This window comes from Vigna radiata, chromosome 3 (assembly GCF_000741045.1).
Source record: "Vigna radiata var. radiata cultivar VC1973A chromosome 3, Vradiata_ver6, whole genome shotgun sequence".
Classification (NCBI taxonomy): Eukaryota; Viridiplantae; Streptophyta; class Magnoliopsida; order Fabales; family Fabaceae; genus Vigna; species Vigna radiata.
Window position 1 is genome coordinate 8,883,998 of NC_028353.1, and position 11,649 is coordinate 8,895,646.

The following is an 11,649-nucleotide window of genomic DNA, read 5'->3' on the forward strand; positions in this document are numbered from 1 at the left end:
CCATAGGACCTTCCGAAAGGTAATTTAAAGTCCAGCATGTATCTGTTAAAACATCTTCATCGGTCTCATGGAGGAGTCGCTGAAGAGCAGGTAAGGCAATCTGTACCTGACAAGGATCAAGCCATTTCTCACTAACATACTACTAATATACAACAGTATGCATCTACCATAAAAATGAATGTAAACAATAATAGTAGTTATATTTAACTATTTATACAAGATATTACACAATTCTCAGACAAACAACGGAACTGGATTCAGTGGTAAAGTTTGCATGCTTACACTCATATGATCACTATATTTGTAAGCATGAAGAGTACACCAATCAAATTTTAAATGTGTTCCGGTTTACTTAAATAAACCAAGAATCATCCTATTTCCATGTTACATGACATTTTCAAGTTATTGAATGTGTACTCAATGCATGAAATTCAAATAAATCTCTGAAGTGAATTTTACCTGTTCAAAATCTACTGGAGGCTTTCCACGGAGCAAAACAGATAAACACCACGTAGTAGCTCTTACTATATTCAATGATGAATGTGGTTCCAACTGACATAATAATGCAATGAGAGCACCATGGCTAAGAATAAGATCCCTAAAGTCTGGGCAGCCATTAGCAATGCCTCCTAAAATCAATATTGCCTGTACAAGACATGGGAACCAAACTCAGATTTTCTTTTTCCTCTTGCGTACAAATAATCAAGACAAAACAAATAACAGTAGTTATAAATACTTTAAGAAAACGGTTATTTTGAAAAAAAAAAAAACTTAAAAACTACAATATGTTTTAAAGAGATAATAAAACTGAGTTATAAACACAAGAAATTGAAGACTTTTAAAAGCAAACAGAAGATTTGACCTCTTCTTTTGCAGCATCGTGGGTCCTAGAGAAAAAATTGATCAAGAGAGGAACAGCGCCAATTTCAACGACAGCACTTTTGTGTTGGAATGATGTGGAAACATAATCGGATATAGCCCACAGAACTTCTATCTGTACAGCACATGGAACCATGGAATGGAACAGTAACTATGGCGTGAGCGAGGTCAAAACTGAAAATCTTAACAAGAGAGGAGAAATGCAATGCTTGCATAAGTATACCTGCAAATAGGGTGCATCGTCCCTTGATAATAACTTGAGAAAGTGAGGGAGAATACCATTTTTAACGAGCTCATCAACTGGAAGGGCTCGTTCTGAACACAAACATCCCCAATGAATAAATGCTATAAAATTAGCATTATATGATAATGAAATATGAATTGATATATACCACCAAGTGTTACAAAAGTTTTTAAGTGAGCATATGTGTCCGATTGTTTGTCAGGGTATTGATCACATACACGTTTCCCTATCTCAGGAATAGCATCCAGCAGCTAATCGTTGATTCAAAGCCAGAAAGAAAGTTAAAAAAATTATTGTGGAAGAACTAATTAAATAAAATACCTCATAAAAAATTGTTGTAGAAGATAAAAGATGTTGTACCTTACCGAAGATGCGTTCTTCTCGTTTCTTGCGAAGAGCGGTTTGACGTTTGATTTTTCTGATGCCAACGAGGTCCTTTTCCCTCATTCTCCTACTTTCTTCTGCATCAATTCCAGTCTTATAAATCTTTCTCCTTGTATTCGAAGGAGAACCAGAACTCGAACTGGGTCGCAGAGACATTCTTGATCAGTCTTGCTTTTTCTTTCCTCCAAGAAACTAACTGAGGAAGCCGTGTGTCTGCGTGAGTTCAACCCAACTGAAAACTGTAAACTGGAAACAGAATAACCTTCTTCTTCTTTATTCAAACCAACACTAAGGCGCGCCAATACCTACCTACCTGTCTTTCGATTAAATTATGATTTTTGTAAATAAGTATTATTATTTTTATTAGATCTTAATTTTAATGATATTATAAAAATTGAATTATGATAAAAGAAGTGAGACACCCACATTAATTAATTATTTATTTATTTACATGCTCTCTTGTTTCTTTCCACCCTCAGAACATCTTTCATTTCTCATTTTTATGCATTATTAGAAATCCAATTATAAAATAGAAATTATGAAATTTTATATGGAACTTTTAAACTTTCAACTTCAAATTCTCATTTAAAAATAAAGGTTTCTATTGTATTTGAAGTAAAGTACTATTTACATATCTTCTTTAGGGAATTTTTCACTTGTATTACAATTATAATAATATATTAATAATTTTATTCATATATAACTATTTATTTCTTTGTTTTATATTAAGTTTTATTTAAGGATATCACTTGTATGTTTTTATGTGAAAAAATATAGTTGAGTCACAATATATTTTTAAAATTTTAATATATTACAATTTTTTTTCTTCTAAAATAATTGTTAATCTTCTTTACAATTCATTTTGTTTAAGTTTTAGTCTAATTAATATGTTAATTATTAAATGAAATAAGGAAAGTATACTTAATTAAATATATAAAATAAATTATTATCTATTTAAAATTACAAAGATTTAAATGTTACTTAAATAGATATATAGTAAAAGGTATAAAATAAGTGAAATTTTCTCAAACATAAATAAAATATTTGAGTATCTACATTCATCTAGATTCTTAATTCATGACTTGAGAAAATTAATTTTCTAACATGCATAACATGCTGGAAAATTTAATTTTTTTTAAGGTGATAACATTATAAACAAGTATAAATGTAAATTATGGGAGAGAATATTAGTTTCATTAAATACACAAGCCTGAAAAAATAGAATATCATGAATAAGATTTAGGAGACTAACTAGTTATTAGTTTACTTATGTTAACGAGTTGTCGGTACAAAACATTCTCTCATTCCAAACCCCTCTCCTCCCAAAATGTCTTCCTTCGAAAGTTTTCAGATTTCTTATGATGGGTCTTATGGACCAAACTTGTTTATTTGTTTTTTCAGTGCATATGTGTATATATGTGTACAAGCATTCCCTCTATCAATTAAGGGCTTAACATAACATATTGTATGATTATCTTAAACTTTAAGCAATATTTCCCTTTTTATTATATATATAATATGTAAATTTATCACTTTTATTTTCTTAAGGATCGACAAATCACAACAAAAAAAAGTTTAGGAAGATGTGTCATCTTTTCTTTCTTTCTCCACATTATATAATCTCATTCATTGGTGACACTTTTGAGAATATGAAAAAAAAAAAACGTGATCTCTGTGTATTTAACCGGAGAAACTTGATACAAAGAAAAAGAAAGCAATTAAACCTTAATAAATCCATTGTTTTCACATACACCTCACATTATGTTGTTGCTTTCTACATTTTATATTTACTAAAACAAAATTAGGGGTTAGTTATTAAATATTATTTAGTTTGGTAATTATATTTCTAAAACATTTAATCTTCCCTCTAATTTAAGATTTAGTCAATACTATCCTTCCATTTAATGTAATTATGTTGGTGTAATAGACAACACTTTAAATACTGACCGTTTCTATTACTTGCTTTAGTGTAGCATGATGTTAAAGACTAAAATCATAATAGATCGAATACGTTATTTTAATTTCAAAACTGAAATATATATATATATATTAGAGAATCAAGAAAGTGATAAAACATAATGAAAGACATATTCTACTAAAGAAATGATATTTTGTCATACAGAAAATTTTTAATTCAATTTGACACTAATTTTTTTACTTTTTTATTCATCTTTTTGTTTTAAAAGTAGAAAAAAAATATTTTTTTTTATGACATTTTACTCTTGTAAGTGTTGTATGAGTGAAAAATCAAGCAGGCTGAAGCTCATATTGGAATCTTCCAACTCATTCTGTGCTCGAAAGCAATCCGAAATCCACAGAGCTCTGGTATGAATGTCATTGTTCTCATGAAGGTGCAATGTTTCAATATTGTCCAATCCTCCACATTCCTCAACCCTTTGAGCAAAAACATTGCCTTTCTCATCCTTGTTAGCTTCTCCAAATGCCAAAATGTTCACCAGTCCCTCCAGACAAACTCTCACCAGCTTTGGATCTGGACAGGTCAAGAGTTCACATAGTGCCTCAATGCAACCCTCAGCCGCAAGGACCCTACCATAATAATAATGTTCATCTCACAGCAGTCAAAATTATTACAAAATCTCAAAGAGAATGATGTCAGGTATTGTCTTTATACCTTATATTCTCATCAGATCCTTTAGAAGTGACATTGAAGATCGCGCAGACAGCCTCCTTCTTCACCTCAAACTCAGCATTACGGACAACTTTAACAAGAGCAGGAATAATGTTGGCATCGATCACAGCCTGCACAAATAATATGATAACCATTTTTTCAAAGGTTTGTTTCACTATATTTTATGTAAACACATTTCCATAATCCTCGTGATGCTTTTTTATCTATAAATACATAAAACATAATCACTTTCTCTAATGTCTATCACATTCATCCTCCTTAAACTCTTCTATCAACCTTCTTCACTGGACATCGATTCTTTCTAGAAAAATAACATGGACTCAGTGATCCATTAGCCTTTCTTACCTGTACTTGAGCTTGAGTCCAAGATGTGATAACTGCGATTGTCCAACTAGCTTCTTTAAATAAGTTTTTTGTGTATTCACGCGTAAAGAGTTGACGAAGACACGGGAGCAATTGGTTATCGATCACAAACTGAAAATAAATGACTTTTTTTTTAGTAGCAACGGACTTAGAACACACAAGATGAAAAGTTGAATGGACCATAAGAAATGATAACAATTATGTGAAACATATTCTTTCTACCTGTGTATGAGCCTCACCAGCAGCAGCAATATTTCCTAAAGCCCCAAGTGCAGGTACAATAACTTCATCTGATGGAAACCTGCTAAATGAAATTTAAATGTTTTTTTTTTCTAGGAAATGAGTATACACACAAAAGGGAAGAGAGGATGTATAAAAGCACGTACTGAAGAAGTTGCACAAGTTTTGGGCAAACTCCTAATTCAATAATAGCTTGAACATTGTCCATAGGACCTTCCGAAAGGTAATTTAAAGTCCAGCATGTATCTGTTAAAACATCTTCATCGGTCTCATGGAGGAGTCGCTGAAGAGCAGGTAAGACAATCTTTACCTGACAAGGATCAAGCCATTTCTCACTAACATACTACTAATCATACTATTAATATACAACAGTATGCATGTTACCATAAAGATGAATGTAAACATTAATAGTAGTTATATTTTAACTATTTATACAAGATATTACACAATTTTCAACTAACAACGGAACTGGATTCAGTGGTAAAGTTTGCATGCTTACACTCATATATGTGTAACCCTGAAGAGTACACCAATCATCCTATTTCTATATTACATGACATTTTCAAATTATTGAATGTGTCAATGCATGAAATTCAAATAAATTTGAGTGAGATTTTACCAGTTCAAAATCTACTGGAGGTATTCCACGGAGCAAAACAGATAAAGTAAACGTAGCAGCCTTTATTATATGCAATGGTGAATGTGGTTGCAACTGACATAGTAATGGCATGACAGCACCATGGCTAAGAATAGGATCCCTAAATTCTGGGGAGTCACCAACAATGTTTCCTAAAATCCATATTGCCTGTCCAAGACATGGGAAACCAAACTATATTATTATTATTATTTTCCTTTTGGGTACAAATAATCAAGACAAAGCAAATAAAAAGTATTTATAAATACTATAAGAAAACGGTTATTTTGAAAAAAAAAATCTTAAAAACTGCAATATGTTTTAAAGAGATAATAAAACTGAGTTATAAACATAAGAAATTGAAGACTTTAAAAAGCAAACAGAAGATCTGACCTCTTCTCTTATATCATCATGGCTACTAGAGACAAGATTGACCAAGAAAGGAACAACACCAACTTCAACCACAGCACTTTTGTGTTGGTATGATGTGAAAACAAAATCGGATATAACCCACAGAACTTGTACCTGCACAGCACATGGAACCATGGAATGGAACAATAACTATGGCGTGAGTGAGGTCAAAACTGAAAATCTCAACAAGAAAATGGAAATGCAATGCTGCATAAGTATACCTGCAAATTAGGTTCATCGTCCCTTGATAATAACTCCACAAAGCGAGGGAGGATACCATGCTTAACGAGGTCATCAAGTGGAGGGGCCGGGTCTGAACACAGACATCCTCAATGAATAAATGGTATAAAATTAGCATGATATGATAATGAAAAATGAATTGATATATACCACCAATTGTTAAAATAGTTCTTAAGTAAGCAGTTGCCTCCAATTGTCTCTGAGGATACTCATCACATATACGTTTCACTATCTCAGGAACAGCATCCAGTAGCTAAGGATTAATTCAAAGTCAGAAAAAAAAAATTAAAAAAATTATTGTAGAAGAACTAATTAAATAAAAGAGGTCGTAAAGATACCGTATCAAAGGTACGTTCTTCTGGTTCTTCTCGTTTCTTGAGAAGAGTGGTTTGGCGTTTGATTTTTCTGATGCTGACAAGGTCTTTTTCCCTCCTTCTCCGACTCTCTTCTGCGTCAATTCCACCCTTATACATTTTTCTCCTTGTCTTCGAAGGAGAACCAGAGCTCGAACTGGGTCGCAGAGACATTCTTGATCAGTCTTGCTTTTTCTTTCCTCCAAGAAACTAACTGAGGAAGCCGTGTGTCTGTGTGAGTTCAACCCAACTGAAAACTGTAAACTGGAAACAGAATAGCCTTCTTCTTCTTTATTTAAACCAACACTAAGGCGCGCCAATACCTACCTGTCTTTCTATTAAATTATGATTTTTTTAAATAGGTATTATTATTTTTATTAGATCTTAATTTAAATGATATTATAAAAAATGAATTATGATAAAAGAAGTGAGACACCCACATTCTTTAATTATTTATTTATTTATTTACATGCTCTCTTGTTTCTTTCCACTCTCAGAACATCTTTCATTTCTCATCTTTTATGCATTATTAGAAATCCAATTATAAAATAGAAATTATGAAATTTTATAAGGAACTTTTAAACTTTCAACTTCAAATTCTCATTTAAAAATAAAGGTTTCTATTGTATTTGAACAAAAAGGTTTTAAAACTTTATATTTCCTTGTTAACTGTTTTATCTTATTAAACTTGTGATATTTCATTAATAATATTTTTAATTATTTAATTGAGATGTTACATTAAAATAAGAATGTTTAGAAAAGTCTGTCATCTTCTTTTTCTTTTTTTCATGTTATATAATATCATTCATTTGAGACACCTTTGAGTTATATAAATACAAAATAAATTTTATACTCATTTAATATTTATTATTTTATTTTTTAATATATATTTTCTCTTTATATTTACAAAATTTCATTTTTTAATAACTTAATTATTCTTATAAGTGGATTATCGAGTAATAGGGTACTTGATGTAAAAAAAAAAAAAAAAACATTTTAATTTAATTATCCAAATTATCCAACAATTGAAAAATAAAATCAAGAAAATCAGATTTTTGTAGACATTATATAATATGTTAATCTGATCTTATAAATTAAAATTGAATTACACTTAAAAAATTATAGTAAAATAAAAACTTCTTATAAAGAATACATAATCTTCATAACTACTTAAATCATTTTATGCACTATCCTAATATCGATATAGCTATATTAAAATAATATATGCTATATTAAAATAATATATACATATTAAGATATTCAACTTTAAAATGTAACTGCAATGTTTTTTAGATATATTTTCTGTTATATAATGTTTATCTTACTAATTTTATCTAATATACTTCTAATCACATTTTACTTTTTAATGTTATAAAATCTAATTTAGATATAAAATTCTAGAAAACAATTGATTTTCAACACTAAAGAATTGAGGGAAAAAATTAAATTAATTATTAAAAAGAAAGATTTATTAGCTATATTAGTTTCAAAACTCTTGTTCCATATCAAATAAGAAACTACTTATATATAAAACAAAATTGGATATAAGTAGTTTCAAAATTGATTTATCTATATATTAAAAGTAATTTTCTAACAAAAAAGCTCACTTTAAATCATAAAGAAAATAATTATATTTTTCCTCCTAATTTTTATTTATGTATTTAGTCACATTTAGGAACAAAAATAAAATTGTGTTCTTTTTATTAATTTGAGTAACTGAGAGAAATGTAAAATTTATGTAAATTATTTATTTATGGTTTTTTTGTTCTAACTTGATTTTCATTATTTAAAATAATGTATGAAAAAAAGGTGTTTAGACTTCTCATTACGAATTTTATAATGAGAGTCTATCTACGACCAAAAGAAAATGTATTTTAATAATTTGTTATATTATTTAATTGATTTAGTTTTTTTATTTGATTACATGAATCCAATTAATATTATGATTATGATAAAGAAGTTTGTCTATCCTCACTTTCTAAATCAAACAAAAAGATTTATCATTCAAGAAAAAGCAATCAATTTTCTTTGTTCGGTAAATGCAATTTCTTTGTATATTCTATAGACTGTATCTTTTCTTTGTATAGAAAAAAAAAAAAGGTAAAACTAAGTCATGTAAAACTGAAAAAAATATGAAAAATGTTGGTGAGTAGCATCCCCGGGACTCTAATCCGAATCTGGCTCATTCTCATTCCAGATTCTTTCACAAAGCCTCCAAGCTACTTTTGTAATATCCCTGTTTCCACTTGCTAACACATTATGAATCTTTTCATATACTCCCTCACATTCCTTGACCTTGGCAACAAAAACATTGTCTTCACTCTGGTCATCTTTTCCCATCTTCAAAAAGTTCTCCAGCGCCTCCAAACACATTAACACAAGTTTTAGGTCTGGACTAGGCAAGAGTTCACATAGTCCCTTAATGCAACCTTGATCAGCCAGGTACCTACAATTTATACTCAGATTATCATACAACTTTTTCATGTAAACCAAAATTATTATCAAGGAAAAACCATACCTAACATTCTCCTTAGTTCCTTTGCCAGACACATTGCCAATCACCCACGCTGCTGACTTCTTCACCTCAAAGTCGGCAATATAAAGAAGCTCAACAAGAAAAGGAACAACGTTGGCATCAACAACAGCCTGCAACAGAAATAATAACAACAATTTTTCAAAGGTCTCACTATCCCGTAAATTCTCATGAAGATTTCTCATATCTTATCTCCTAATCAAAATAAAGAATGGAAAAAGAGCTTTCCTTACCTGTATTTGAGATGGAGTCCCACCACTGATATTTGTGATTACCCAACAAATTTCTCTAAAGATTCTTCTTTTGTATTCCTTCATAAGAAGTTGGTGAAGAGACGGGAGCACTCTGCTATCAAGTACAACCTGAAAATGCATACAACAATATGTTAATAATATATATTGATATTTAAAAAATAAAAGAAATTTAATTAAAATGTTAATATTTTAAATTGTACATGCTTTAGAAGAATCAGAAATAAATTGTACATGGTTCTTTTTACCTGTGTCTGAACATCATCACCGGCAGCAATATTTCCTAGAGCCTGAAGCGCAGGTAAAGTAACTTTACCTGATGGATGACTTCCAAAACGAAACTTAATCATCCCAAACTGTCCAACAATAAAAAATAATGGTGTACTGACATGATGCATCAAATTAAGTTGTAAAGAGCTGAGTAACATACTGCAGAAGCTCCACAAGTTTTGGGCAAACTCCTAGTTCAAGAACAGCTTGAACACTGTTATATGGGCCTTCCACAATGTAACAGAGAGCCCAACATGTATTTTTTACAACTTCTTCATCGTCGAAGTGGACTAGTAGCTGAAGGACCGGTAATGCAGGTCTTACCTAACAGAGATCAAGCCCATTTCTCAATAACACAATACTGAAAACATAAGTCTGCATAACATGGAGAAGAGAGGATAGAAAATGAATATACAAATCAACTGTGTTTCTATTTATGCAGGATCAGCACATGGCACCCAGTCAGTTTGCTTTTGAAACCATTGAATAAGCATGCTTTTACAGAGATTAATCATGGATATTCATCTCATGCTTCCAAATTATTAAATGTGTAATCAGTCTCAAGCAATATCTTAAGAAATGTTTCCAACCTCTTCTAAATCAACTGAAGGCTTTCCACGGAGAAGATTAGATAAACACCAGGATGCCTGCCTCAACATGGACAATCTTGAATCTGGTTCCAGCTGAGATAATAAAGGCAAGAGAGCACCATGGATAAGAATAAGATCCCTATTGTTTACGGAATCACCGGCGATGTTCCCTAAAGCCCCTACTGTCTGTTCAAGAAAGGGAAACCAAACTCGATTAAGTAGAAAACTATCTTAATTTTTTTCCTTTGGGGTGTGGGGACACAAAATAACAAGAGAAATTGAAGAGTTTAATAGTCAATCAGAAGACATGACCTGTTCTCTGATATCATCATCGGTACAACTGAGAAGATTCACCAAAGGAGGAATGACATCATGCTCTACTAGAACTGCTGTGAATTGAGATGCTCCCGAAGCAAGATTAGTTAGAACACAGATAGACTCTAACTGCAGAATAAGAAGAATGATAATAATTGTGTGAGTGAATGAGAAAGTAAAAAGATTTGGAAAATCCAATGTCTACATTTGTACCTGCAACCGAGGTGTATCTTCCCTTGACAAGAACTCCACAAAGCGAGGGACAACACCCGCCGTAACGATTTCTTCAATTGGAGGGTTCTCTTAATTAACATAAAGAAACTCAGAATGTTAAAATTGTTTCATCAAGATTAAGAACTTATGATACAAGAAATATGAATTGAAAGCTCACCAAGCTCTAGCAGACTTCCGAAGTTCATGGTTGCCGCCAACTCCTCGTCAGTGTTCTCAGACCATAGTTTCTGTGCATTTTCAGGAATATCTTCCAAGAACTAATGAAAAAAAGATTGAAAGGGTGTTGATGAAAGGAGGAAGAAATTGAAAGAAAGTTGCGAGTGAAGGTAGGAACCTTGTCACGGGACTGGGTGGTATGAGCCTCTCTTCGTTTCTTGAGAAGATATTCTTCGCGTTTGACCTTTCTGATGCCGGTGATTTCATCTTCTCTCTTTTTCTTACCCTTGTCTCCGTCAGGTATATTCTTATAGGTTTTCTTTCTTGCAGGAGAACCAACACCAGTAGGAGAATGTGAACCAGTAGCAGTACCAGAACCTGAACCCATAGCAGAACCAGAACCAGATCGCAGAGACATTTTCCACTTCTTAATTCTTCTTTCTTTCCTTCACAACAATGAAAATGAAAATGAAAGTGAAAACTGAAAACTGAAACTTGAATCGCCTCTATTTATTCAAACCATAACTTGGGCGCGCGCAACTACCTCGTTCGTCTTTTTGCACAAGGAATTAAATTAAAGACGGTCAAAATAAATAAATTTAATACCTAAGAAATAAAATAAACAGAAAACTAATATTTTTTAAAATATTTTCAAAACCCTTATGTAAGCTTGGTCGATTATAACCCTCATTTTTAAATATGACAACTAATACAAAATTAAAAGGAAATGAAATATTGTATCATTCTTGTGATGATTCATGGTACCAATGATTCAAAGTCAATAAACACTTAGATTAAGCGAATAGATTTTAAAATTAAAGTTTTAATTGATAATTTGTGATAAATTTCAATAACACTTACAAGTCAAACACAAAGTAATGTTAAAAATGATCTCCTCTATA

The 11,649-nt window shown here is 31.2% G+C and overlaps 3 protein-coding genes across 3 annotated transcripts in view; all 3 read right to left on the bottom strand.

Moving 5' to 3' along the window:
• The window catches only part of LOC106756995 (importin subunit alpha-3-like), a 1,510-nt gene extending 1,372 nt beyond the window's left edge, over positions 1-138 (bottom strand). Inside the window, exon 1 of the mRNA XM_022779030.1 lies at positions 107-138. Coding sequence (XP_022634751.1) covers positions 107-138 — 32 coding nt within the window. The remainder of the gene's footprint in view (positions 1-106) is intronic.
• Positions 139-3,723: 3,585 nt separating this feature from the next.
• Positions 3,724-6,589, bottom strand: LOC106756996 (importin subunit alpha-4-like). The gene is made up of 9 exons (XM_014639582.2): positions 6,384-6,589; positions 6,196-6,298; positions 6,027-6,118; positions 5,788-5,919; positions 5,380-5,565; positions 4,907-5,070; positions 4,743-4,821; positions 4,140-4,267; positions 3,724-4,054 (listed from the first exon to the last, which is right to left on the bottom strand). Exons 1-9 carry the CDS (start codon positions 6,570-6,572, stop codon positions 3,724-3,726), a joined length of 1,404 nt encoding a protein of 467 aa, XP_014495068.1. The 5' UTR covers positions 6,573-6,589.
• Positions 6,590-8,373: 1,784 nt separating this feature from the next.
• LOC106756997 (importin subunit alpha-1a-like) lies at positions 8,374-11,165 on the bottom strand. The gene is made up of 10 exons (XM_022779031.1): positions 10,926-11,165; positions 10,749-10,848; positions 10,571-10,659; positions 10,355-10,486; positions 10,043-10,228; positions 9,613-9,776; positions 9,431-9,509; positions 9,165-9,293; positions 8,917-9,044; positions 8,374-8,844 (listed from the first exon to the last, which is right to left on the bottom strand). The coding sequence occupies exons 1-10, from the start codon at positions 11,163-11,165 to the stop codon at positions 8,565-8,567; spliced, it is 1,527 nt and encodes a 508-aa protein (XP_022634752.1). The 3' UTR covers positions 8,374-8,564.
• Between the last annotated feature and the right edge of the window lie 484 nt (positions 11,166-11,649).

What these genes read in the sequence shown, in the direction of transcription:
- LOC106756996 (XM_014639582.2), bottom strand. Translation starts at nt 6,572, where the DNA reads ATGTCTCTGCGACCCAGTTCGAGCTCTGGTTCTCCTTCGAAGACAAGG. An exon ending in AAGAACGTACCTTTGATACG is followed by an intron (nt 6,299 to 6,383) that starts GTATCTTTACGA and finishes ATTAATCCTTAG; the next exon opens with CTACTGGATGCTGTTCCTGA. An exon ending in AACTATTTTAACAATTGGTG is followed by an intron (nt 6,119 to 6,195) that starts GTATATATCAAT and finishes GTCTGTGTTCAG; the next exon opens with ACCCGGCCCCTCCACTTGAT.
- LOC106756997 (XM_022779031.1), bottom strand. Translation starts at nt 11,165, where the DNA reads ATGTCTCTGCGATCTGGTTCTGGTTCTGCTATGGGTTCAGGTTCTGGT. An exon ending in CGGAAGTCTGCTAGAGCTTG is followed by an intron (nt 10,660 to 10,748) that starts GTGAGCTTTCAA and finishes ATGTTAATTAAG; the next exon opens with AGAACCCTCCAATTGAAGAA. An exon ending in GGAACTAAGGAGAATGTTAG is followed by an intron (nt 8,845 to 8,916) that starts GTATGGTTTTTC and finishes TATAAATTGTAG; the next exon opens with GTACCTGGCTGATCAAGGTT.